Genomic DNA, 22,979 nt, shown 5'->3' on the forward strand with positions numbered 1-22,979 from the left:
TTATTTTATTTTTAGTTGTGATTTTTTAGGTTTGAATAAATGGAAAAGGAGCAAGGGAGGTGAGGGAAATTTTTTAGAATGTTTTTAGAATTTTTCAAAATTTGTTACAATTTGTTAAATGATGTTTCTATATTTTGTGGCAATTTATGGGGAAATTTAGGAAAGATGGATTTTTCTGAAATTATAGGGAAGGCAATTCCTAGCAGACAAAGGTCCAAAAATTGGCAACAGACAAAAGGAAATTTTAGAAATTTTTCTGAAAATTTTTAATGGAAAAATTAATGTAGTGATTAATTAAGTCACATTAATCACATTAGTCACATTAGTCAATGAGACATAAGTCACATTAGTCAGGTTAGTAGGGGTAAGTCAGGTTAGTCTACCTAAGGCTAGTCTGGTAAGTCTACCTAAGTCTAGTCAGGTAAGTCTACCTAGGTTAGTTAGGGTTAAGTTGCTTAGGTCTGTTAAGTTAAATTAGGTCAGGTCTGTTAAGTTAAATTAGGTTAGGTCTGTGTTAATGATTAGTTGAACCTAAGTTAACTAAGGTTAGTAGCTAACCTTAGGAGGTGGGGGTGGTGGAGGAGAAGGGAGGTGGAGGAGGAGAGGAGGAGGAAGTGTGTCGGCGGCGGCGGCGAACGCGGTGGTCACGCGGCGGTCTGGAGGCGGCGGGGCGGCGTGCGCTGTCGACGGCAGTGGCGATCCTGCCAGGGGCGCGGGCGACCAGGCGGGGCGGCGGCTCATGTCGACGGTGGTTCCACAGGTGGGCGGCACAGGGAGGCAGGGCAGCGGCGGCCGTTGGTGAAGGCGACGGGCGAGGGAGCTGGGGCGACGTGGGGCGACGGGGGTACGGGCGATTCGACGGCGACGGCGGCGCGGCGGCCAACGGCGGAGGCGAGGGTGACGAGCAGCGAGGCGGGCGCTGTCAGCGGCGTGGGAGGAGGGTGAAGATGACGGACTGGGAGGAGGAGGAAGAGTGAGGGGAGGAGAAGGAGTAGGCGGCGGGAGAAGGAGTGGGTGGAGAGGGAGAAGGAATGGAGGAGGAGGTCGTGGAGGGGGGAGAAGGAGGAGGAGAGGGAAAGGAGGTGGAGGGGAGGTGGAGATGGAGGGAGAAGATGAAAGAAGAGGGAGGTGGTCGCAGAGGGGAGGGAGAAGTGGAGGGAGGAGATGGAGTGGGGGGAGGAAGGAAAGAGAAGGAGAGGGAGGAGGGAGAGGAAGGAGATGAGAGAAGAAGGGAAGCGTGAGAGGAGGAGACAACGGGGAGAGGAGCATGCACAGAGAGAGAGAGAGAGAGAGAGAGAGAGAGAGAGAGAGAAGAGAGAGAGAGAGAAGGGACGGTTGGCGGGAGGGGGTAGGCAGTTGGGGGGAAAGGGTGGGGGGGGGCCCATGGGGGGGGGCCATGGGGTGGGCAAGTGGGGGGGGGGGGGGGGGTGGAAAAAGGGGGAAAGGGGATGGGCAGGGTGGATGGGCAGGGGCAATGGGTGGGTGGTTGCCCATGGGGGGTGGGTAGTGGAAATAGGGGTGGGCAAGGGCAATGGGCGGGGTCTAACAGGGGCGTATCCCCGTCCCGCGCACGTGCGCGGGGCGGGGTAAAAAAATTTGCCATGACGGGATTGGAATGGTGCGAGGAAGACGGTACGGGTTACGCGGACACGACCGGGGCGCGTGGAGATTCGTAAAATCGAAAAAAGGCGCGTTCGCGCGCAAAACGGGTGCGAGAAAAAACAGAAAAATAAAGAAAAATTAATAACTCCCAATCCGGATGTCAAAACGAAATAGCGTAAAAACGAAAAGTGGGCAGGACGACAGGGGGGAAACAAGAAAAATATGGGACGGGGGTTCCGGGAGGGGTAAAGGGCGGTCACGTGCAAAAAACACAAAAAACGAACCAAAAACGCAATTGAAAAATTAATATCGAAAGATCCGTGCATCGGAATGAGGTGCAGAAAAAAGGAAAACTGTGCAGAAAGATGTGCCCGACAATCCTATCATGTCAAAACATAATTCCGACTAAGATAAGACGCTTTCATATGGGAAAAACCCAAAAAACAAACCGAAAAATGGGATCGGAAATTAATATCGGACGAACCGGGCACCGGAATGACGTGTAGTAAGAAGGAAAAATGTCCGCAGGAAGGGGTGGCACAGAGTGATCACGTTAAAACGTAGTTCCGGCGGAAATAGGAGGGGTTCACATGCAAAAAACTCCAAAAATACTCCCGAAAACTCATTTAAAAATTAATAAGTAAAAATCCAGAAGTCAAAAAAGGGTGGAGGAAAAAGGAAAAAGGTAGGGGAAGGCACAGGGGACACGGCTGTCAAATCAAATTGGAATTCCGATACAAATAGGGCAGGTTCACATGGAAAAATGTCAAAAATACGCACGAAAAAGTCGTGAAAACCCCGGAAAATTAATAACGGACAAACCATGTATCGGAAGGATGCGGAATAAAAAGGAAAAATGTCAGGGGAGAAGCGTTGGTCAGGGCTATGACGTCAAATCACGGTTTTGAAGCAAGAAAAGCGCGTTCACATGGAAAACCGTCTAAATTGCTTAAAATGCTTCAAAAATTAATAACTCAAAAATCGTGCACCGGAACAGGGGCAGGTAAAAAGGAAAAATGATCAATTCAAAGGGAGAAACAGGGCTATAAGGTTGGATTGGGACTTTGGTGAACGTAGGGTGCATTCACATGGAAAAACCTCAAAATCAAGGAATGAAGGAAAACTGCAAGGAAATAACCCCAAGGGTGGGTGGAACATAACCGGGCGGGTGGGAAGGGACCCCAGGAGGGTAAAAGCAAGTCATGGCATACATGCATGAGCAAGATAAGGCATATGCAAAGGATATGCACGGTAGACGCGCAGGGACGCGTCCCCACACTTAAGACCTTAACGGATAGGGTTAACCGAGCAACAGGGACCTAGGACCACGCCATAGACCATCCACTAACTTCCCCACACTTAAAACATGAACATCACTAAGAAACAGAAGGTGTAGGGTTAGAAAAACTTGGCCCGTTTCGTCAAGAATCAAGGTTGAGTGTCAATGGCACGTCCAGTGTTGTTGTCGGCGCTGGAGGGACCAAGGCATCTTCTCGGCCCACGTCCGTCATGGAAGGGACCATGCGGCAGCACCCAGGGAGGTAACTGATGGAAGGAATCACAGGAAATTTGTCGATGATGAGGGATACTACACTCAACTCACAGTCACTCAAATGAAATGAAAGATCAGTCACTCGCCCCATGACTAATATCACTCGCGGAAGAATGATTAAAACCCATAACTCATATCCGGTTGAGGAATCAACAAGGGGGAGAAATGGTGTAGAAGGAGTATGCCAGGGTGCACAGTTGATGGTGCATTAGTGCATCTAACCCGTCTGGCATAAGTGCAAGGAGGAAGGCAAGGGAGCCTTACAGTGCAGTGTATAGAACAGGGTGATGTGTCTTGTGATGACGGTAAAAACCCATCCCGTGGGTGCACAGGGAAACGGGAACATACCTGACTCCAAGTGTCGTAACGTCCCTCAATCTCACCTCTCGGTAAATGATTGAAGAAACTCCAGTCACACTCAACCCACCCTCTGTCTCACGCTCGGTGGATAGATACAGAAGGGCAGCCTTTTCCTGAAACCCATTGATGTAATCCTCACAGTCACTTGTGCAAAGGTTGTATGCCTTGTGCGCATTTGATGGTGCAACTGTGCATCCCGCCCTGTGTCAGCATACGGTGCGAGAAGGAAGGCCAGGGAGCCTTATGGTGCAGTGCACAGAAACAAATTGTGCTTTGTGCATTGAGAGGCCCATTCCGTGCGTGCAACACTTCATTCACACTGCTCACCTCTCATTCGATTTGAAGGGAAAAGATTGGTCTCTCGCCCCACCCTCTGTCTCACTCTCTGTTGATAGATACAGAGGGCAACCATACTCACTTCCCCATCTAGTTAGGATGAAAGCTCACATCACTCAAGGGGTTGTCGATGAAGATCGCGTCATCAGTTGTTGAAGAGGCGTACCCAGGGAGGTAGCCATCAAATCGAGCGTTGTATTGGACAGGAACATGTCATCTGCTAAAGGACAGGTAATCACTTTGCAGAAAGACCCATGACACAGCGTACCAAGGGAGGCAACGTCGGAATTGGATCCTAGGGATATCAATTAATGAATCCACTTTCTGGACTGCTGGGTGTTACCACCTTTTCCACAGCCAGCTTCTCGCCCAAGGGTGTTTACCACCTTGTCTTGGAACGAGGCTTGCTATGACAGGGAATTGCTTCCTTTTCTCTTATAACAGATTTGTTTTGTTTTTTTTTTCTTTTTTTTCTTCTGTTTTTCTTTTTCTTTTTCTTTTTCTTATTTTCCCCTATTCCCGAGGGTGTTTCCACCTTTTCTCGAAGAATAGGTCGTCATGACAGGGACCTAAGTCCTTTTCTCCCATGACCAATAGGTTTTTGGTTTTTTTTTTTCTTTTTCAATATTGAGCAAGGGAATGGTAGAAAAACCATGTGTCAAGACCCACCTCGCCACTGTCGCTGGTGGAAAATAGAGGATAAGAGATCAAGGCTGGAAGGGGGTTTGGAGGGGACAGAGGGTTGCGTCCACCTTATCAGAAGTGGCTGAAGAATGGCTATCAAAAGTAGCATCATAACAAGTACAGTGCCGCGCCAACGAGGGAAAAGATCAAGTGTCCGTAATTGTCAAGATCCCCAAGGAGGGAAGTACTTCTTCAGGCGATATCCATTAATCAGAAAGGGATCATCAGAGGCATCAACGGTCTGTACTTGGACAGAGCCATTAGGGTTGACTGCAAGTACCTTATAGGGGCCCATCCACCGCTGTTGGAGCTTGCCAGGAAACTTGCCAAAGCGTGAATCATAGGCTAGGACCAAATCACCTTCTTTGAACTCTTTGTGCTTGATGAAACTGTCATGGTAAGCCTTGCGTCGAGCTTGCGTGGCTTCCATGCACTGTAGAGCCATCCTACGAATTTCGTCCAAACATTCCAAGTGCAGGAGACGACCTTGCAGTGAATCATCATCCCCCAAACGCTCTTTGATAGCTACTCTCAAAGAGGGTAGTTCCAGTTCAACAGGAAAAACTGCTTCTGTACCATACACCAGCTGGAAAGGTGTTTGTCCCGTTGCTGCTTTATGGGAGGTTCTGTACGCTCAGAGGGCCTCTGTAAGTCGATCATCCCAATCACAACGATGTGCAGCAATTGTTCTTGTCAGAATCGAGCAGAGGATGCGATTGGTGACTTCGACTTGGCCGTTGGCTCTGGGGTAATAAGGAGTGGACTTACGATGGCGGATCTTATACAACTCTGTCAACTCTTCCATGACTTTGTTGAGGAAATGAGTGCCTCTGTCACTTACCAGCTCTAAGGGACTGCCAAAACGGGTGATGATATTCTCGTACATGAACAGGGCCACGCTGTTACCATCGTCCCGCTTGAGGGCTTTAGCTTCACACCACTTTGTGACATAATCCGTACATACGAGGATGTATCGGTTCTGTTTCCTTCTGGTGGGAGGGTCGATTGGACCTACGAAGTCGATGCCCCAATTCTCAAACGGCTTCAAGGGAAGGATAGGTTGCAATGGCATGGCACTTGTCTTCGTGGGTTTCCCCATTCTTTGACAAGCATCACATCTTTTACAGTAATCATAGGCATCCTTATGAATGGTAGGCCACCAATATCCTGCTAGTAGAGCCTTCCTGGCTGTAGCTTCTCCTGCAAAGTGACCTCCACATGGCTCGTCGTGGCAAGCCTTCAAAACAATCCCAATCTCTTCTCCTGCAACACATCGTCTGAGTACTTCATCTTTGCCCTTCTTGTACAGTGCACAGCCGAGCAGGGTGTAGGGGGATGATTCTAGCATGAGCTTCTTCCTTTCCCGACTAGAAATACCAGGAGGGTACTGTTGGGTTGCCAGCAAATTGGCAATATCCGCATACCAGGGAGTTACAGTTTCTACCAAGAATAGGGAAGCATCAGGGAGGTCTGGATCATCTCGTTCCTCGTCTGCAGTTTGTGGGATACGCGACAGATGATCAGCCAGAACATGGGAACGACCAGGCTTAGTAATCACCTCAAAGTCGAACTCCTGGAATAAAAGGAGCCATCTCATCATTCGTCCTTTCACATCTGCTTTGTTCATTAAGAAGGACAGGGCCTCATGATCCACATAAAATTTAAAGTGGGTAGATAGGAGGTAATGGCGAAACTTCTCTAGGGCAAACACCATTGCCAAGCACTCCAGCTCGGTCACTGTGTAGTTCCGTTCCCTATCAGTGACTTTTCGGCTTGCGTAATAGATCGGTTGATCCAACTTTGAGGAGCCCTTTTGGCAGAGGACAGCACCTAAGCCTTCAATTGATGCATCAGTGTGTACGTGGAACTCTTTCGTCCAATCAGGAGGTTGCAGAATGGGTGCCTCTATCAGACACTGCTTCAGAGTGTGGAAGGCTTTGTCACATTCTTCTGTCCAAGTAAACTCTGCATCTTTCCTCAGGAGCTTATGCAAGGAGGTTGCCTTTGTCGCAAAATGGGCTATGAACCTTCTGTAGTAACCCACATGGCCTAGGAATCCCCTCAACTGTTTGAGGTTTATGGGTGCTGTCAGAGCTGCGATCTTTTCGATCTTTGCAGGGTCTGTTGATATCCCTTGTGCAGAGACAATGTGGCCCAACAGGACTCGAGAAGAGACCCCAAAGATGCATTTGTCAGGGTTGAGGGAAATCCCATACTCCCGGCATCGGTCAAAGCATTGTTCCAGATGTTCCCAGTGTTCACGGATCAAGCTATAGACACAGAAGTCATCTAAATATACCTCGATAAAGTCATGTAGATGATTTTGAAATGCGGCCATCATGACTCGTTGGAAAGTAGCAGGGGCATTGCAGAGCCCAAATGGCATCACTCGGTAAGCGTAGGTCCCCCATTCTGTGGTGAAGGTTGTTTTGGACTAGTCTTCTTCTGCGATTTGGACTTGGTTGTATCCGCTGAATCCATCCAGAAGAGAATACAGTTCATGTCCTGCCACTGTGTCCAACAGTTGGTCTGTGAAAGGGATAGGAAAGTGATCCTTCTTTGTCTTGGAATTAAGCTTTCGAAAATCCACACATATTCGCAATTTGCCATTCTTCTTGGGTACAACCACGATGGGTGAAACCCATTCACTATTTGCCACTGGATAGATGAACTCGGCCTCCAGAAGCTTCAGCAGCTCCGCTTTCACCAATGTGGAATAATTCGGGTTCATTCGCCTCTGTCGTTGCCGTATTGGCTTGGCATCAGGCTCCAAGTCAATATGATGTTGACATATTGTGGGATCAATCCCCTTTAGGTCTTTGTAAGACCATGCAAACACGTCCAAATTTTCTTTCAACAAGTTGTACAAAGTTGACAACTCCTCTTCTGGGAGACTGCTACCCACCTTCAAGTGGCGTTCAGTGCCTTCTGAATCCACAAAGGTTAACTGCCTTTCACCTTCTACTTCACGAATGAAGGTCCTGCGGACTGCTTCTGGATACAGATCCGACTCCTTCAAGGGAGTGGTGTCCTCTTCCGATGTCCCACTAGAACCAATTTCTTCTTTTGGTGTAGACTTAGGTTGCTCCTTAAGATATTGAAATGGGATTAAAGCTGTTTCGGGTTTGGTTTCAAAATTAATTACCTCTTGGCTTGAGGACTCTTCTTCTGAAGATGACACATCCAGGAACGTCACATAACAGGGACCCTCTGATGCTTGTTGGGTTGGTGGGACTGGTGCTTGTTGGCACGGTGCATCATCATCATCTTTCTTTGGCAAGGATGGGTTAGGACGGCAGGAGCCACACTTAAAAGACAGCTTGCTCTTCTTAATCCATTTCTTATAAAGGTTTTGCATATGAGAAGATCCATTTACCAAACCAAATGGTACCATCACCATTCTGTCCCATAGCATGAGCTCGTCTGCTGCGGATGCTTCTGGAACTTCGTCCCCAATTGTATCCTCTTCAGGTGGGATAGACCCCACTGGCTCACTTTCATCATTCTCTTCGTCCATATCATATTCATCCTCTTCTGTCTCTGTCTCTGCTTCTGCTTCTGTTCCTGCTTCTGCTTCTGTTTCTGTTTCTGTTTCTGTCTCTATAGGAGCTCTGTAATGGAAGAACAGATTCTCGGATTCCTCTCCATCCTCTGTCTCTGCTGTGGCCATGTAACAGGGAGAGCAGTACATCCATGCTTCTATCTCACTGTCAGAAGTGATTTCAGAAGGCATTCCTGATTCAGGCAGGAAGTATTCACCCATTGATAATGGCTTTGCATCTTTTGGAAGTCGGCTTACTATATCCACTGTTAAGGAATGTGCCACTATTTTCTTAGGAAGGATCTGTTTGACAGCATCTTCGTCTGCTGACGTTCCATCTGTAGCCTCGTTAGGGGAATCAGAAGATAATTCCAAGGAGGTGGATCCATGTCCTTTTTGAGAACCATACAGTTTCAGCACCACTTTGTTGGGTCCTCTACCCAAGGTCAAAGTTCCTTTAAACCAATCCGTCCTTGCTCGGGCTTCAAAAAGCCATGGTCTACCCAGTAACAGGGGATAGGATGTACCATAAGAGTTTGGCTTCACCACCAGATAGGTTAGCCAATAATCTTTTCCAGCCACAGTAGTCTTCACATATGGGAGAATGCCCAAAGGCTTGATTCTGCTCTGATCCGCCAGTCTGATGAGCCATTGGGTTGGTTGCACACCTTGTAAGCCTAGGTCCTTCATCGTCACATCCGTCATAATGTTTACTGATGAACCTCCATCAATCAGTGCATTTGCAATGAAGCAGCCTTCTATCCACACACCAGTCTCTGGGGTACCCGGATCTAAAAAAGCATTAGCCACATCCGCTTCTTTTACAGGCTCTGGAGCCTTGTTGGACTTGGTTGCTGTTGAGGAAGCAATTCTTAAACCTCGTCTTCTTGTCAGTATACTTTTGAATCTTTTTCGGCAACTGGGGGACAACATCAATAATTGTCGGAATGTGAGGTTTGGTTTAAAGGTATCTAGATCTCTAACTAGATCGTATTCCTTAATAGGATCCACTGGCTTTTCTAATCGGTTAGGGAATGGGGCAACACCCATTTTCATTTTCCCTCTTTCTTCCAACAGAGGGATTACATGAGCTTCTTCTGCCACTTGTGGCACTTCCTCCTCTTCTGTATCCTGGACCTCTGGTCCTGTCTCTGTAACTGTCTCTGTAACTCTCTGTGGCACTGTAGGGCTCTGTACGGCACTGTTAGGCTCTGTTCTGTTCTGTTCTTCTGGTGGAAGACTAAACTTCACTGTTCTGGCAGGAGGGTTATTTTCTTTTTGGATAGGTGGTTCCTTCTGCTTTGCACACGTGATGGCAGCAACTTCCAATTCTACCAAATTGGAGGTAGGCTCTTGGGCCTTGGACGGACTATTAGTAGCACTGTTTTTCACTGGGGATGGGCTTGGATAGTCGTTTGCAGTGTGGCCTTCTCCTTTGCATCGACTGCATAAGGGCTTGTAATCCACTGACCTTCGAGGATTTGGACAATTTGGTGAGATGTGGCCCTTTTCTCCGCATCTGTAACACTCCACTTTTGATCTCTGACCACCGCCAGACTGTCTTCCTCTGTAACTTTGAGAAGAAAATCTTCTGGGTCCGAAATTAGGACCAAACTCTCTAGGCTTGGGTCCAATATCTTGTGTTGTCATTTTGGATTCCAGCAAGTTGAATATTGCGTCTTCTTCCCTTCTTCTCCTATCATGCATCTCCTTCAGAGAGCAAATGTCCTCTGTATGGTTCTTCCGCAAACAGTAGGAACAGAAGGCTCCAGGAATAGTTGGTTTTCTTGTACATTCAGTGGCTAAATGGCCTGCTTGATGACACTTACCACACCAAGTATTTGACCGTATGACATCTCTTCCTGCTCCTGCAACATTGGATATGCTAGCGGTATTCACTTTCAACGTCTGTAGCTGCTCTGTAATCACATCCATCAACTCCTTTTTGATGTTTGCAACTGATTTGGATAAATAATCCTTCAAACTTTCTCCTCCGGACGTACTGGCAGGAGGGTTTTGAGGAGTTTCTGTAATCACTGCATAAACTGGTTGGGTTGGTACAGAGGGGTCTCTGTTCTGGTTCTGATTCAGTGCTCCTGTTTGAACTGTTGGTTGTTGACTCCAGTTGGTAGGGTTCCACTGTTGCTGTTGATTTGGCATTGAGGAAATTGGTTGGGACCATTGTTGTTGTGGTTGAACCATCATTTGAGGCATGGATTGTGGCCACTGTGGATTTGGTGCACTGTACTGTGATACCGAGGGCATCTGTTGGTAGGGGTAGGGAACAGTCCCAGCAACTGCATTTGGTGGATACGTCATTCCTGGCATCAGAGAAGGTAGGACTCCTCTTCCTGTATTCATTGCCAATCTAGCTTCCACTTCATCGTATAGTCTGGCACCTTCTGTTGCAGCTTGCAGGGTGGCTGGTCTTTGTAGCTCCACAAACTTACGGACTTCTGGTTGTAATCCTCTGAGAAACACTCCCTTCTGAATGCCATCATCTAGATTATGGTTAGTCCATCTCTTCAGGATGGATTCCATTCGTGAGACATAGGCTTCCACTCTTTCTCCAGAGGACTGACTTAGGTTCATAAATTCCTCTCTCATCCGCTCTTCAAAGCCTTCACGCCTGAATTTAGTGAGGAACACCAACTTCAGATCGTCCCATGTGCCAAAAGTTCCTGCTGCTTGTCTCTCATACCACTGAAACGTCGCGCCCTTGAAAGTGGCGGGGAATATTGCTAACCAATGCTCAGGGGTTCTGGCATTGTTAGCCACACACGCTACCATAAACTCTGCTACATGAAGATCGGGGTCTTCATTGTACTCTCCCTTAAAAATTGGCAATGGGACTACGTTCGCTGGCCTGTCATCAATATTTCGAGGACGGATCTGGCTTGGAAGTGGACCTCCAGCAGGAGGAGGAAGGGCTTGATGTGCCATTGGAACTTCTGTAAAGAGTTCCGCAAGGGCGTCAAAGGCGGCTTCTGCTGCGAGCTCGCTCTCGGCTCAGATTCTTGCTTTCTCTCTTCTCACGTACCTCTGGACTCGTTCTAACGCTTGCCTTTTTATTGCGTCATTCATCAGGAGTGTGGCTCCACTAGGTTGTTAGTGCTCCACAGAGGGTTAACAGAAGGCTTCAGTCTCTGGAGGACTCTCTTGCCAACATTTCTTCTACTTCTTTCCTCTCAACGTCCCTGAATTCTGCTTTCATGCCACTGCACAGAGGAAGGTATTCGGTTCTGAAGGTGTCAAAATGCATACGTCTGAGGATTGTGGTGGTGCCATCATTATAGTAATGCCAGCTTCTGATGGTTTCAATAGTGTATGTTGTGAAAAACACCTTGTCTACCAACTTCCAGTGGGTTGCTAATTGAACAAACAGAAGATTATCAGTACACCAAGCATCCCATGTATCTTGCTGTTGAGCATCCACGAACAAATTCCAACTCTTTTCCTTCTTATCTTTGTGAACCTCTACAGACCAAGACTCCTGAAGCTTCTTCACAATCTCCCACTTGATGTTGTCTGGAAACTTCTCAATGAATGCCAAATCTTCCATGGATGTTCATTCTCTCTGTTTTTGCTCTTCAGTTTGTTCCCAAACAGTTTGCCACCAAGATGCAAGTTTCTGCTGCTTCAATAGGAAGAGGAAACTGTCCACTACATAGAGCATGCATCATGATGGTGATGTGTTTTCACCATTGTGGGATGAACTTCTTGTGAAAAGTGGCTTTGATTATGAGAAATTCCAACTCTTCCGTAGAAGAAGGAACTTTACAATCATCCATTGAATTCTTCTCTTCTTGGCAATGCCAATTCCTTCATTTTCAGCCTCTTTTGGTGCTTGTTGATGGCAAGTTTCCCCGGCTGCGCACCAAAAACATGGAGTCCCGAGAGGAACACCAAGGAAAAGGGAATTCTCTTGCAAGAAAATCTATCTTGTAACATCAACAAGCTTGTTTTTCATATTTCATATGATCACAATGAAGAAAAGAACACCAGGCACAACAAATCTTCATGCAGCATCATGTAAATCTCCCACGGTTTTAATAGAATCAACCATATTCTTCAACATCTTCACAAAATCCATCAATAGAACAAAGAAAGCAAAGAAATACACCATCTTTGAATGGAAATACATCACATAGTATTCATCTTCAATATCTTCATATAGTCTTCTCTCTCAATCTCTCATATACAATCACTCTGTTTGAGTAGAATTGGCTATCTCTGACTCTCTCTCACACACTCCATCAATAATACATCATATCCTCACTACAATGTCTCAAAAATTACACTCAATAATCACTCTTAGATCGTGGATACCCCTCCCAAGAGGTATGTCTGATATGAAAGGTCACCAGAGCCACTACAGTGTCTCTTCACAGCTCACTATTGTCACTTCACTCTAGTCTTCACTTGAGTCTTCAGCAGCTACTTCTTCCACTTCTTTTAGCTCTTTTGCACTTGTATTCACCTCTTTCCAAGGCTAGAAAACTTTCCCAAAATCACACATACATTCCACAGAACACTTACAGAACAGTCTACAGAACAGTACCAGAACAGTTACACTACACAACAGAACAGAAACAGAACAGAAGCAGAAGCTCTACAGAAGACCTACAGAAGGTTAGAGAAGGTCATCAAAACCTCATAACTCACTCTCAAACCATTTCAAACTCTCACAAACCATTCAATAAACTTTCACAATATCTCATTCTTCATCAATCAATACTCCATCCCTCCTTACAGAAGACAATCAGAACAAAACAGACCAAAACAGAACAAAATAGAAGGTATACAGAACCATTCAGAACCTATCAGAACATCACAGAACCATCAACAAACATCATGATCTTCCAAAACACAATCAATATCATCCAAAACACTCTCAAACCACTTCCTAATCAACCAATCATCCCATAAAATCAACCATTCAGCTCTCAAAAACAACAAAAATCAGCCAAAAAACAAGTCATTTCAACACTCAACAACTGCACTTGAATATTGAAATCTAGACCATGCAAGAAATATTGCAATAGGGCAGCTACTAGAATAGGGACAAAGGCTTGCAATTTATGAAAGAACTCTTTGAACTTCTTGGCATACACTCGTATATCCTCATGTGGATTTTGACGTGTCACATTTAATACACACAACCAATATTGACCACCCCTTTCAAGAGAAAACTCCCTTTGGAAAGCTTTGAAAAATAAATCATTGGTACTTATGGTTCCAGCCTCTAGGCCATGATACCATATGCTAGCTCTTCCTTTGAGAGTCATATTAAAGAACATCATTAGATTTTCTTCATCCTAGATGCGATAGTTGAACATCAACTTTTGGAACTCGTTAATGTCCAGTTCGGTATCATCCTCCACTAACCCATTAAAAATGCGTAGGGGGAAATCTAGAGCTGGCAAATCTGCTATTCTAGCAGGTATGGCAATAGGTTGTGCTGCCATGGTAACAATCGGATTACTACTATAGGGGTTCGAAAAACTGGAACTAAAGGTCCACTCAAAGTGGAGGGACTGATTGGAGGGGGGAAAGAACTAGAGCTTGCTCTACTAATGGACTATGTGCCGAGCTAGGGTTATTAAAACCCTGCCCTTGCAAATCTATTGGCCGCTCCTTTACAAAGAGTATTTTTGGTTTATCTCAACCCACCGTCTAGCTCCTTCAGCCCTCTCTTGCTTTTGGAGCTCTACTTGATGGTCTTGTGAGTCTAGTTCACTAATTTCTGGCATACACCAGAGGATAGGTCCCAATGGACCAAGGCACAAAAATTGCCACTTGTAGGCAACTCCCAAAAATGCACCACCTATCGGGACCAAAAAAAGGTCGACACTAGCTCTCTAGCACTAGCTGGACCTATAAGACACACAAGGCACCCCACACGGTCTCATGGCCAGGAGTGTCTAAGGCACACACGACACTAAACTCTAATATTGATTTTACATTTGTAATAGGACATAGTCCAATGTTTACCTTCCCCTACTGAGAGGGAGATCCCATAACATATAGGTATAATATACCACCTATCACATACATAGGAGGCAACCTATCGACTGAAACACCACGGCCCTATTACAACTCTCCTACATCTTGGGGATTGGCCCCTTCATACACTGCTGCAACATAAAGAACAAACGTACAAGCTCCACTCTTTTATATATTGAACGATCTAGGAGTTGATATTTCCTCACTGAACTTACCCCAAGGAACCACTCATCTATCTATAGCCAAGGCTTCCTCACACTCTTAGTGTTGGTCAATGTTTAGGCAATCAAGTGCTATGCATCCAAGGTTTTATACCATGTGGCATGAAATATGCAAATGTGGATGCGTATTGTGCACATATATTTTAATCTAAAACAAATCAGAAAAGTGGAGTGTAGAATCAACCCTTCAATGATTTTCAATCTATGTGTTGTTTCTGCATTGCTAGAGACTAGCACCGAACTTAATCGTGCTACTAGTCTCTTTAGACTTAAGTTTTTATCATCCTATATTACATGCACAAACAAAAGATCATAATTTTCATCATTTTTAACACTTAAATGCTTCTACAACCCCTCTTTCCCCCCTTATCATTTATGTGTTGCATTGTTGCATAGGTGAAGGGTTTTGTTTTTTGTCATTTTCAATATATAAAGCAAAGAAAACAAACTCTAACATCAAGACAAGGATGAGCTAAGGCTATACCTCATGTCTCAATCTTGCAAAACATTCACAAACATTAGTCATATTTTTCCTTAATTTTTAAAGCGCAAAAACCCATTTTTAAAGCACAAAAACCCATTTTTATCTATTTTTTCCTATTTTTCCTATTTATTTATTCATAAAAATAGGGTATTTTCTTATCTATGATTATTGGCTGATTATGATAGCTAAAAGATGGTTTTTACCAGAATTTTATCCCATGTGCATCTCTTTCTTTTCCCCACCCGAAACTAACAAAATCTTCATTTTTACTCTAAGAATACACTTTTCAGGTTGTAATTTTATTATTGCGACTATGTATCATTACAGTTCTGAATTTCTTTTATGTGCAGCCCTCAATCATGATGCAAACAAGATCCAAATAGTTTTTTGTTCCATATGAATTTCATTTTAATCATCAACCATAAAAAAGAAGCAAATTTCCTTTGTAAAAATGAGGCATACCGCTTATGCGCGTGTTGTAGGTTTTTGGATAAATAATAAGTGTTGCCATTGAACTGATCAACAATCAATATTTAGTAATGAACACCTTCCTCAGCCTCCTCTTGATATTGGAGCGATTGGATCATCACCGTCGGACAAGCATCCTTTAGTCCCTCTTCTTCTTGATTTCATCCGTATGAACAACCATTTGGAAGAGATAGAGGGAGGAGAGAGAAAGACTGAATTTGAATCACGTCATCCGGGTAGCCAACTCTTGCATGAAGCTAGGCATGGGAGAGCAAAGAAGTCATATATCCTGCTGTTGTAGTTGGTTCATAGGGATACATTGAAGTGTCGTGGGCCCTCTCCCCTCTCTCTCTCTCGAAATCATCGCCATGCGCTCTCCTCTCTTTTTTTTCTTCCAAAAAAAAAACGTCCCCCCCCCTATTGCATTTTATTTTTAGGGGAGGGGAGTCCCCATGGGTCACACCCCCCCCCATTAAATTCCATTTACATTACTTCACTTTTGGTCCTCCACCTCGAGCACTGCCTCTTCCACGTCCAGCGTCCAATCAATGATCCGAAAATTTCTGCCTGACCGTCCCAGGGTGCCCCACTACTAGTCACTTCCAGAAAATAGATCTAACACTCAAAAAATTTATGAAAATTACACAACTATCGCTTGATTGATCTTTAAAGCACTTTTGAAACCTTTTTGTTGCTTTGTTGCCTCAAATTGACCCAACTCTCTCTGTCACCTTCGATGGGACTCAATTTTCCCTTGAAATTCGGATTTTTTGGAAAATTTTCAGCAATTTTTTGGGGAAAAAATCCATCGCTCATCACTGATGATCAGAAAATTATCTTTACTTCTCTCCACTTGGAAGGATTTACCCACACATGGTGGCACTATATCAATAGAGAGAATCATTAGTTCATTGATTGGGAAGACTTTAAAATGCATATGGTCCAAGTATTTGTATCCCCTATGGAAAAAGAGTGGTTGTCAGGAAAATGGTACTCTTGACTAGCATAATCTCACTGTATGTGAGTACACAAATTACTTTATGAACTTGACCATGTATGTAGAGAGCATTAGTCATGATGCTAATTTCCATAAATATATCTATGGGTTAGAACTGCACCTATCAATAGATGTCATGGCCCAAAAGCCTACCAAACTATTTGAAGCAATTGAATTGGCTAAGAGATATGCAAGGAAGTATTATAAGAATGATCATTTTCATCAAGGTTCTGGACAACCTCGTAGCCCTTCAAGATCAACCCCATATGGAGGTGGTTTTTGAGCCACTTCTATGCCTAATAATAGCCCCAAAGTACCCAATTACCCCACCTTCCATGTTAAAAGAAAACGGGCACTTTTGGAATAATATTTGGCTCTAATGGTGATAGTAAGTATGCTGAAAATAAACAATCCACTCCATTACCTTCCCATGGCTCCAATGGCCAACATTTCATTTCACCAGATATTGTGAAGGAATGGAAGGAAAAAGGCCCATGCTTTAAATGTGGGGATAAGTACACTGTTGCCCATGACTCCAAGTGCCCTTATAAGACATCTAAGGTCAAGGTTCATAGCATGTATGTCATGGAAGATTGACACAATGATGAGGATGACCTACCCACTGACCATGTTGAGCATGTTGAGAATGTGGATCATGAGCAGTTCTATGACCCCAAGAATGGGTTTCCTTTTTCTCTCGGTGGCTATCCATCATAGATACTTGATCTTACATCTTACCCGCCTACCACTTCCCTTTGCTCCATCTCTCCCTTGGATGCTTGGAGGAGTCCTCGGAGCCCGAACACCCTGCACATTCAAGATAGTATCCATAGGAAGCATGTTTGCATCCTTGTGGACACTGGTATCACTCAAAATTTTGTTAATAAATCAACCATTGACCAATTGAAATGCACCCCTGTGGAATTACACCACACCTTGAAGGTCCAAGTAGCAAATGGAGAAAAGGAAGTCATCACACATCCCCTTATGCTTGGCTGAAAGTTATGTTGCATTGGTTGATCTAATTGCCCTAGATATGGGCCCCATGGATATTTTCTTGGGTTGTGATTTGGTGAAACAATCAATGGGGAAATTTTCTATGAACATCTCTCAGCTCTACATGGAGTTTGTGATGCATGGACAACTCATCCTCTTAGAGGGAATTCAAGATCATGGTAATTTTCAGCTAATTACAGCATAGAAACTCAAATAGGAGTTCAAGAAATGCTTGCATATCTTTGTCTTGCAATTGAATAAGGAATTTAGGTTAGGCCTCTGAAAGTATCTAAGGATTTAGCCTTGTAGTGAACTTTTTCAGATGCCTATAACCCTTCCCCCTAAGAGGCAAGTTGACCACCCACTTGATTTAGAGCCCCATTCCAAGCCAGTAAACAAGCCACCTTATAAATTCTCCAAGTGTAAACATGAAGAGGTTGCAAAGAAAGTCAAGGAGCTGTTGGAGATGGGTTTCATTGAACTGAGTTCTTCCCCTTATGCATCCCCTATCTTGTTAGTCAAGAAGAAAGATGGCTCTTTCTGCATGTGTATCGACTACAGAGACTTGAACAAACTCGTAGTGAAGAACTGCTACCCCATCCCACAATTTGATGACTTGCTAGATTAGTTGAAAAGGGCATGCTTTTTCACTAAGATTGATTTACGTTCTAGCTACCATCAGATTCGTATGAGGGAGATGAGATCAAAATGGCCTTCAGGACCGATCATGGGGTTTAGCATTTTCTAGTGATGCCTTTTGGGCTAACTAATGCCCCTGCCACATTTCAGATCCTCATGAACAAAATTCTTCAACCCTTTCTATTTAATTTTGTGCTTGTTTTCTTTTACGACATCCTCATTTACAAGAAGTCACTAGACGAGAACTTGGCACATGTTAGAAGGGTGTTTGACATTTTGAGAGAGCATCGACTCTTTGTTATGGAGAGTAAATGTATCTTCATGTAGACATCTATGGAGTACTTGGGACACATTGTGAAAAAAAATGGCATACGTGCTGACCCAAAGAAGGTGCAATGTGTTAGGGACTCACCCATTCCATCCACTACCACTTTATTACGTGGCTTTCTTGGTCTCTCTTCATTCTATAGATGCTTCATTAAGCACTATACCACCATTATAGATGAGACTGATCGATCAAAAAAGTAATTGGGATGCCATCGTTGAGCATAGCTTAAAGCAGTCCAAGGATGTGCTTACTTTCCCCCCCATCCTTGTCTGCCTTGACTTCTCTAAGATGTTTACCATTCATTATGATGCCTAGTGGTAAGGATATTGGTGCAGTATTGCTGCAAGAGCAAAGTGTGATTGCATTTGAGAGTTGCAAGCTTGATGATCAGGGGATACACATTAATGCGTATGACTAGGAGATGTTGGCCATTCTCCATCACTACAACACAATGCCGCCATACACGCGTCCATTACACGCGAAAAGTTACGGGCGCGTGTATGGTCGTTTATACTTACAGCAATATCGGGCGTGTGTATACATGCATGTAACAGCGCATGTATAATTGCATGTGTGGGCGCGTGTATTTGCGCGTTAAGTCTGTCATAATACATGCTCTGTTACACGCGACACAGAGCCTAACTACAGAAATCCATTTCTTTTCAAAACAGAAAACCATTAAGTTTTAAAAATGTCATTGTGCATTGCAGTGTTTACAAACCATTACAAAATCCCACTACATGCACTTACAACAACGTAATATATTGAAAAATATATCTTCATATGGTTATTGAAAGACAAAGTATACAATAGAAATGTCATGAATTTGGAACAATACAGTGATGGATTGGTTAGGGTTCGATCTCATCTTCAATAAGATCCATCCTTGCCAAACGATCAACATCAATATCCATTTGATCAATTTGTAAGGCTACGATTAAATTTATTCTACTATCGCTATTTTGCCCATTGATAATGGTACCGATGCCTTGATCATTCTCATCATCATCACCATCATCCTCAATGGAAGGGTCATCCTCATGATCATGAGAAATGGCACGCTCATCCTCATTATCATGATCATCTACATTGGCATGTTCGACATCATCTTCTTTGCGGCTTGCCACATCCTCCATATGCTCCATATCAGTGAATGTATTATACATTACTTTGGAACGTGGTGCAATAGGGATGACATACCACCATTTACTGTCATGCACCATTGGCAGATAGATAACCTGCTCAAATACACATAATTCATTAATTAATTAGCATATCAAAAGTCAAGGGGTGCGCGAGCTTAGATATATATGTACATGAAACACATTTGTAAAAAAATGCATACCTGCTCACATTGTTGTGGCAATACGAGCCTATCTTTCTTTGTTTGCCAAAACTTTGTAGAGTCAATAGTTACATAGCCACTTGCATGGCGTTTTATCGTTGCGTTAGGCCCTTTTTCCACCACGTTCATTTGCCATTTGACATCCAAAACATACACAAAGAAGCGGCGAAAGTCAAGTTTGTATATGTCTTGGATTGTGCCACAATAATCATCAATTTTTCCATTGGCTCCCTCAAAGCTACTAATGACACCACAATCTTGTGTATTCCTCTTTTCATCTATTCTTTGTGTTCGAAAATGCTTGCCTTCACACCATATAGCATTGAACATAGTGCACTGGACCAAAATATAAGCAATATCTATGTAAGCAATTAATGTGAATAAATATGAAAAGCCAATCACTTACAAAGAATGCAAATTTACATTTGTTCTATGTACCTTTAACATGCATCCTCGTGCATACTCCCATTCTTCCGCCGTGATATGCAGCCCCTCATCTCTCTCTGCTCTCTCCATTTCCTCATGCAACCAATCAACATGAATATCATTCGGAAGTGTTGCTAGATGCTTAGGGTACGCCTTACAAGAGCCATGTTGCCTCCGAAAGAGAGCTCTGTCTGCTTGCCTTTTTGTCTTTGCATCCTCGTATCTTGTAACCCATCTGCTCATCACATCACTATTAAGGATGCAAGTGAAATTAAGATCATCAATCAATGTTCTCTCAATTACTTTGCTCTGTCCTTTTCCTTGAGGCACAATAGACGTCATCCTCAAGTCCTCTTCATTGCTCCATAGTCGCGGCAAAGAGCTATCCACCTGATCAAGAAATTCTGATATATATACAAGAGACTCTTGTATCAACCAACCCTCAGCCATGCTTCCTTCGGGCCTTGCACTTTGCCTCACAAAGTCTTTTAAGGTCTTCATGAAGCGCTCTAGGAAGAACATCCAACGGGCATGCACAGTGCCACATAAAGCAATTTCATCCACTAAATGCACAATGAGATGTAGTTGACTTGTGAGAATGGTTCGCGGAAAAGTCTCCTCTACCATACAAACCACCTCCACTGCCATAACACGCGCATCATCCAATGTGGCTGGATCAATTGCTTTGGAACTAACATATCTGAAAAATAAATGCACAGTACGTTATACCTCATGCACATTCATTTTGCAAGGTATAATGAAGGGTGATCTTACATGGGATTTACATACCTCACAAGCTCGCCCATCTTATAAATACATCTTTTCAAACTCCTGTCTGCACAATGGTCGATGCTAGTAGGTAGTATGAACTTCGCACATAAGAGCACATGTATATTTGGGTTAGGGCATTACAAAATTTAATTTCAACCTACAATAATTGGAAAACACTTACTTGGAGCATCTTGTGCCAATCGTGGGACTTCAACCCATGTAGTTGCTCAACCCCTCTTTTCTTAGTGGTTGTAAACGCTCCCTTCAACGATCTCATGCATCCAGTGGGAGTACGCAAAGTGGTGATGGCTTGCTTTACCTGCTTCTCCTCCTTCTTTGATATAATCCAGGGAGCAGGCGGAAGACGAACGTGCCCACCCTCCTCTCGTGGCCAAGCTTGACGCATACGTCCTGCGACCTGCAAGTCCTCCCATACGCTAACATTGTCTCTTTTACCAATAACATGTTCCCAAATACTAGATCCCACATTCTTGAAGATGTGCATGGGATCAAGAAGATGGTTGATCTTGAGATGGGTCCAATATGGTAGCCGGAAAAAAATGGAGTACCTACACAAGGGATTGCAGACTGTCATCTTTATTCCAACTTTAGAGACTACACAAAACAAGATTGAAAACAATGGAGATGTACCTGTTCATGCCATCTGGAGGAAGAACATTTGAAGACTCCCAAATACGCTTCCAATCTTTTGCACGAAGTGTCTGTGGATGAATGTTCCTCTTACTAGGAGCATATTTAGGGTGATCTGATGGGAGAAATCGATGATGATTATCGAATATGGTCTTACACAAACCATCAGCATACTCATGTACCAATGAAGGGCCACATATAGGACATGCATGTTTACCCGATGTCCTCAAACCTGTTAAAATAAAAAAAAAGTTAGAATAATAAAGTCAATAGTTATAATTGATATAGCTAGTAGTATTAGAGTCGGGAGGTAGTTAGAATTCTTACCAGAACAATCGCTGTATCCTGGAAAGTCATGCATTGTCCACATCAACACTGCTTTTAAGTTGAAGTGTCGAGAGGAGGGAGGCCTACTAATGTCCACTACCGCAACACCTCTCCATAGTTCCTCCAACTCATCAATCAACGGTTCAAGATAAACATCCATATGCTTGACTTTATGTTTCCCTGGAATCAGAAGGGATAACATAAGATGTCCCTTCTTGATCGCCATTGATGGTGGAAGGTTGTAATTCACCAACACAACCGGCCACACACTGTATGCGGTGCTCTTGAAACCAAACGGATTCACTCCATCCATACCTAGGCCAAGTCTCAAGTTTCTGGGCTCTGTTTTAAAGCTGGGCCACTCATCTTCAATATGCTTCCAAGCAGGAGTGTCTGCAGGAATTCTCCACATGCCATCATCCGATCGATGCGAGGAATGCCATGACATGAGCTCTGCTATGGATTTGCACTTGAACATGTGTTTGATGCGAGGAATTATAGGAAAGTGTCGCAAGACTTTACGAGGTACATCAAAACTCTTCACATCTGTTCTATACCTTGCTTCACCACAAGTGGGACACTGTCGAGCCTCCTTATGCGTCCCACGAAAGAGAATGCAATCATTGACGCATGCATGTATGCGATCATAATCCAATCCTCCAAGAGATGTCACATAGCGCCTCGCTTTGTCTCTTGAGGTGGGTAGTCTATTCCCCTTTGGAAGCATGTTTGATAATAGCCTGCATCCAATATCATCAATTAGCCCATAACCCTAAACCCTATACTGTAAACCAAAAACCACTAACTGAAATTTGCAAGTTACAATGCTTACTTCAATAATGCGTCAAGACTTGCATTGCTCCATCCATAAACTGTTTGTATATTGAGCAGTTCAAGTGAAGCACGTAAAATAGAGAATGTGCACCCTTCAAAAACCGGTGTCGATGAAGCGTTGTAGAGATGCTCTTGTTCCATATCATTGTCGTCCACACCTTTGCGATCATCCCTAAAAAGATTCCGCACCATGTCATCAAACACTTCCTCTTCCACAACTTCGTGGGGTGCAGGGCTATTGTCATCCCTTTCCCACTCATCTCCGACAACAGATCCCGAAGCTCCAGCATCATCTCGTCGACGTTTTGCATGCTCTCGCCGTGCGTATGGCACCATGTTAGGGTGTGGTACTGCATCCTGCTTCAATCACAGTATATATATTACAACGCGCTCCATTAATTTGCACACCAT

The 22,979-nt window shown here is 44.0% G+C and overlaps 1 protein-coding gene across 1 annotated transcript; it reads right to left on the reverse strand.

The window, feature by feature from the left end:
- Window positions 1–737: 737 nt before the first annotated feature.
- Window positions 738–22,709, reverse strand: LOC148018326 (uncharacterized). The gene is made up of 4 exons (XM_087661560.1): window positions 22,567–22,709; window positions 21,735–22,474; window positions 21,571–21,639; window positions 738–919 (listed from the first exon to the last, which is right to left on the reverse strand). The coding sequence occupies exons 1-4, from the start codon at window positions 22,707–22,709 to the stop codon at window positions 738–740; spliced, it is 1,134 nt and encodes a 377-aa protein (XP_087517686.1).
- Between the last annotated feature and the right edge of the window lie 270 nt (window positions 22,710–22,979).

The sequence above is a fragment of the Lygodium microphyllum genome, chromosome 21 (genome assembly GCF_053477565.2).
Source record: "Lygodium microphyllum isolate KBCC chromosome 21, Lygodium_microphyllum_v1.1.10, whole genome shotgun sequence".
NCBI lineage: Eukaryota > Viridiplantae > Streptophyta > Polypodiopsida > Schizaeales > Lygodiaceae > Lygodium > Lygodium microphyllum.

What these genes read in the sequence shown, in the direction of transcription:
- LOC148018326 (XM_087661560.1), bottom strand. Translation starts at nt 22,709, where the DNA reads ATGGAACAAGAGCATCTCTACAACGCTTCATCGACACCGGTTTTTGAA. An exon ending in AGGATACAGCGATTGTTCTG is followed by an intron (nt 21,640 to 21,734) that starts GTAAGAATTCTA and finishes TTATTTTAACAG; the next exon opens with GTTTGAGGACATCGGGTAAA. An exon ending in GGTACATGAGTATGCTGATG is followed by an intron (nt 920 to 21,570) that starts GTTTGTGTAAGA and finishes CGCCGCTGACAG; the next exon opens with CGCCCGCCTCGCTGCTCGTC.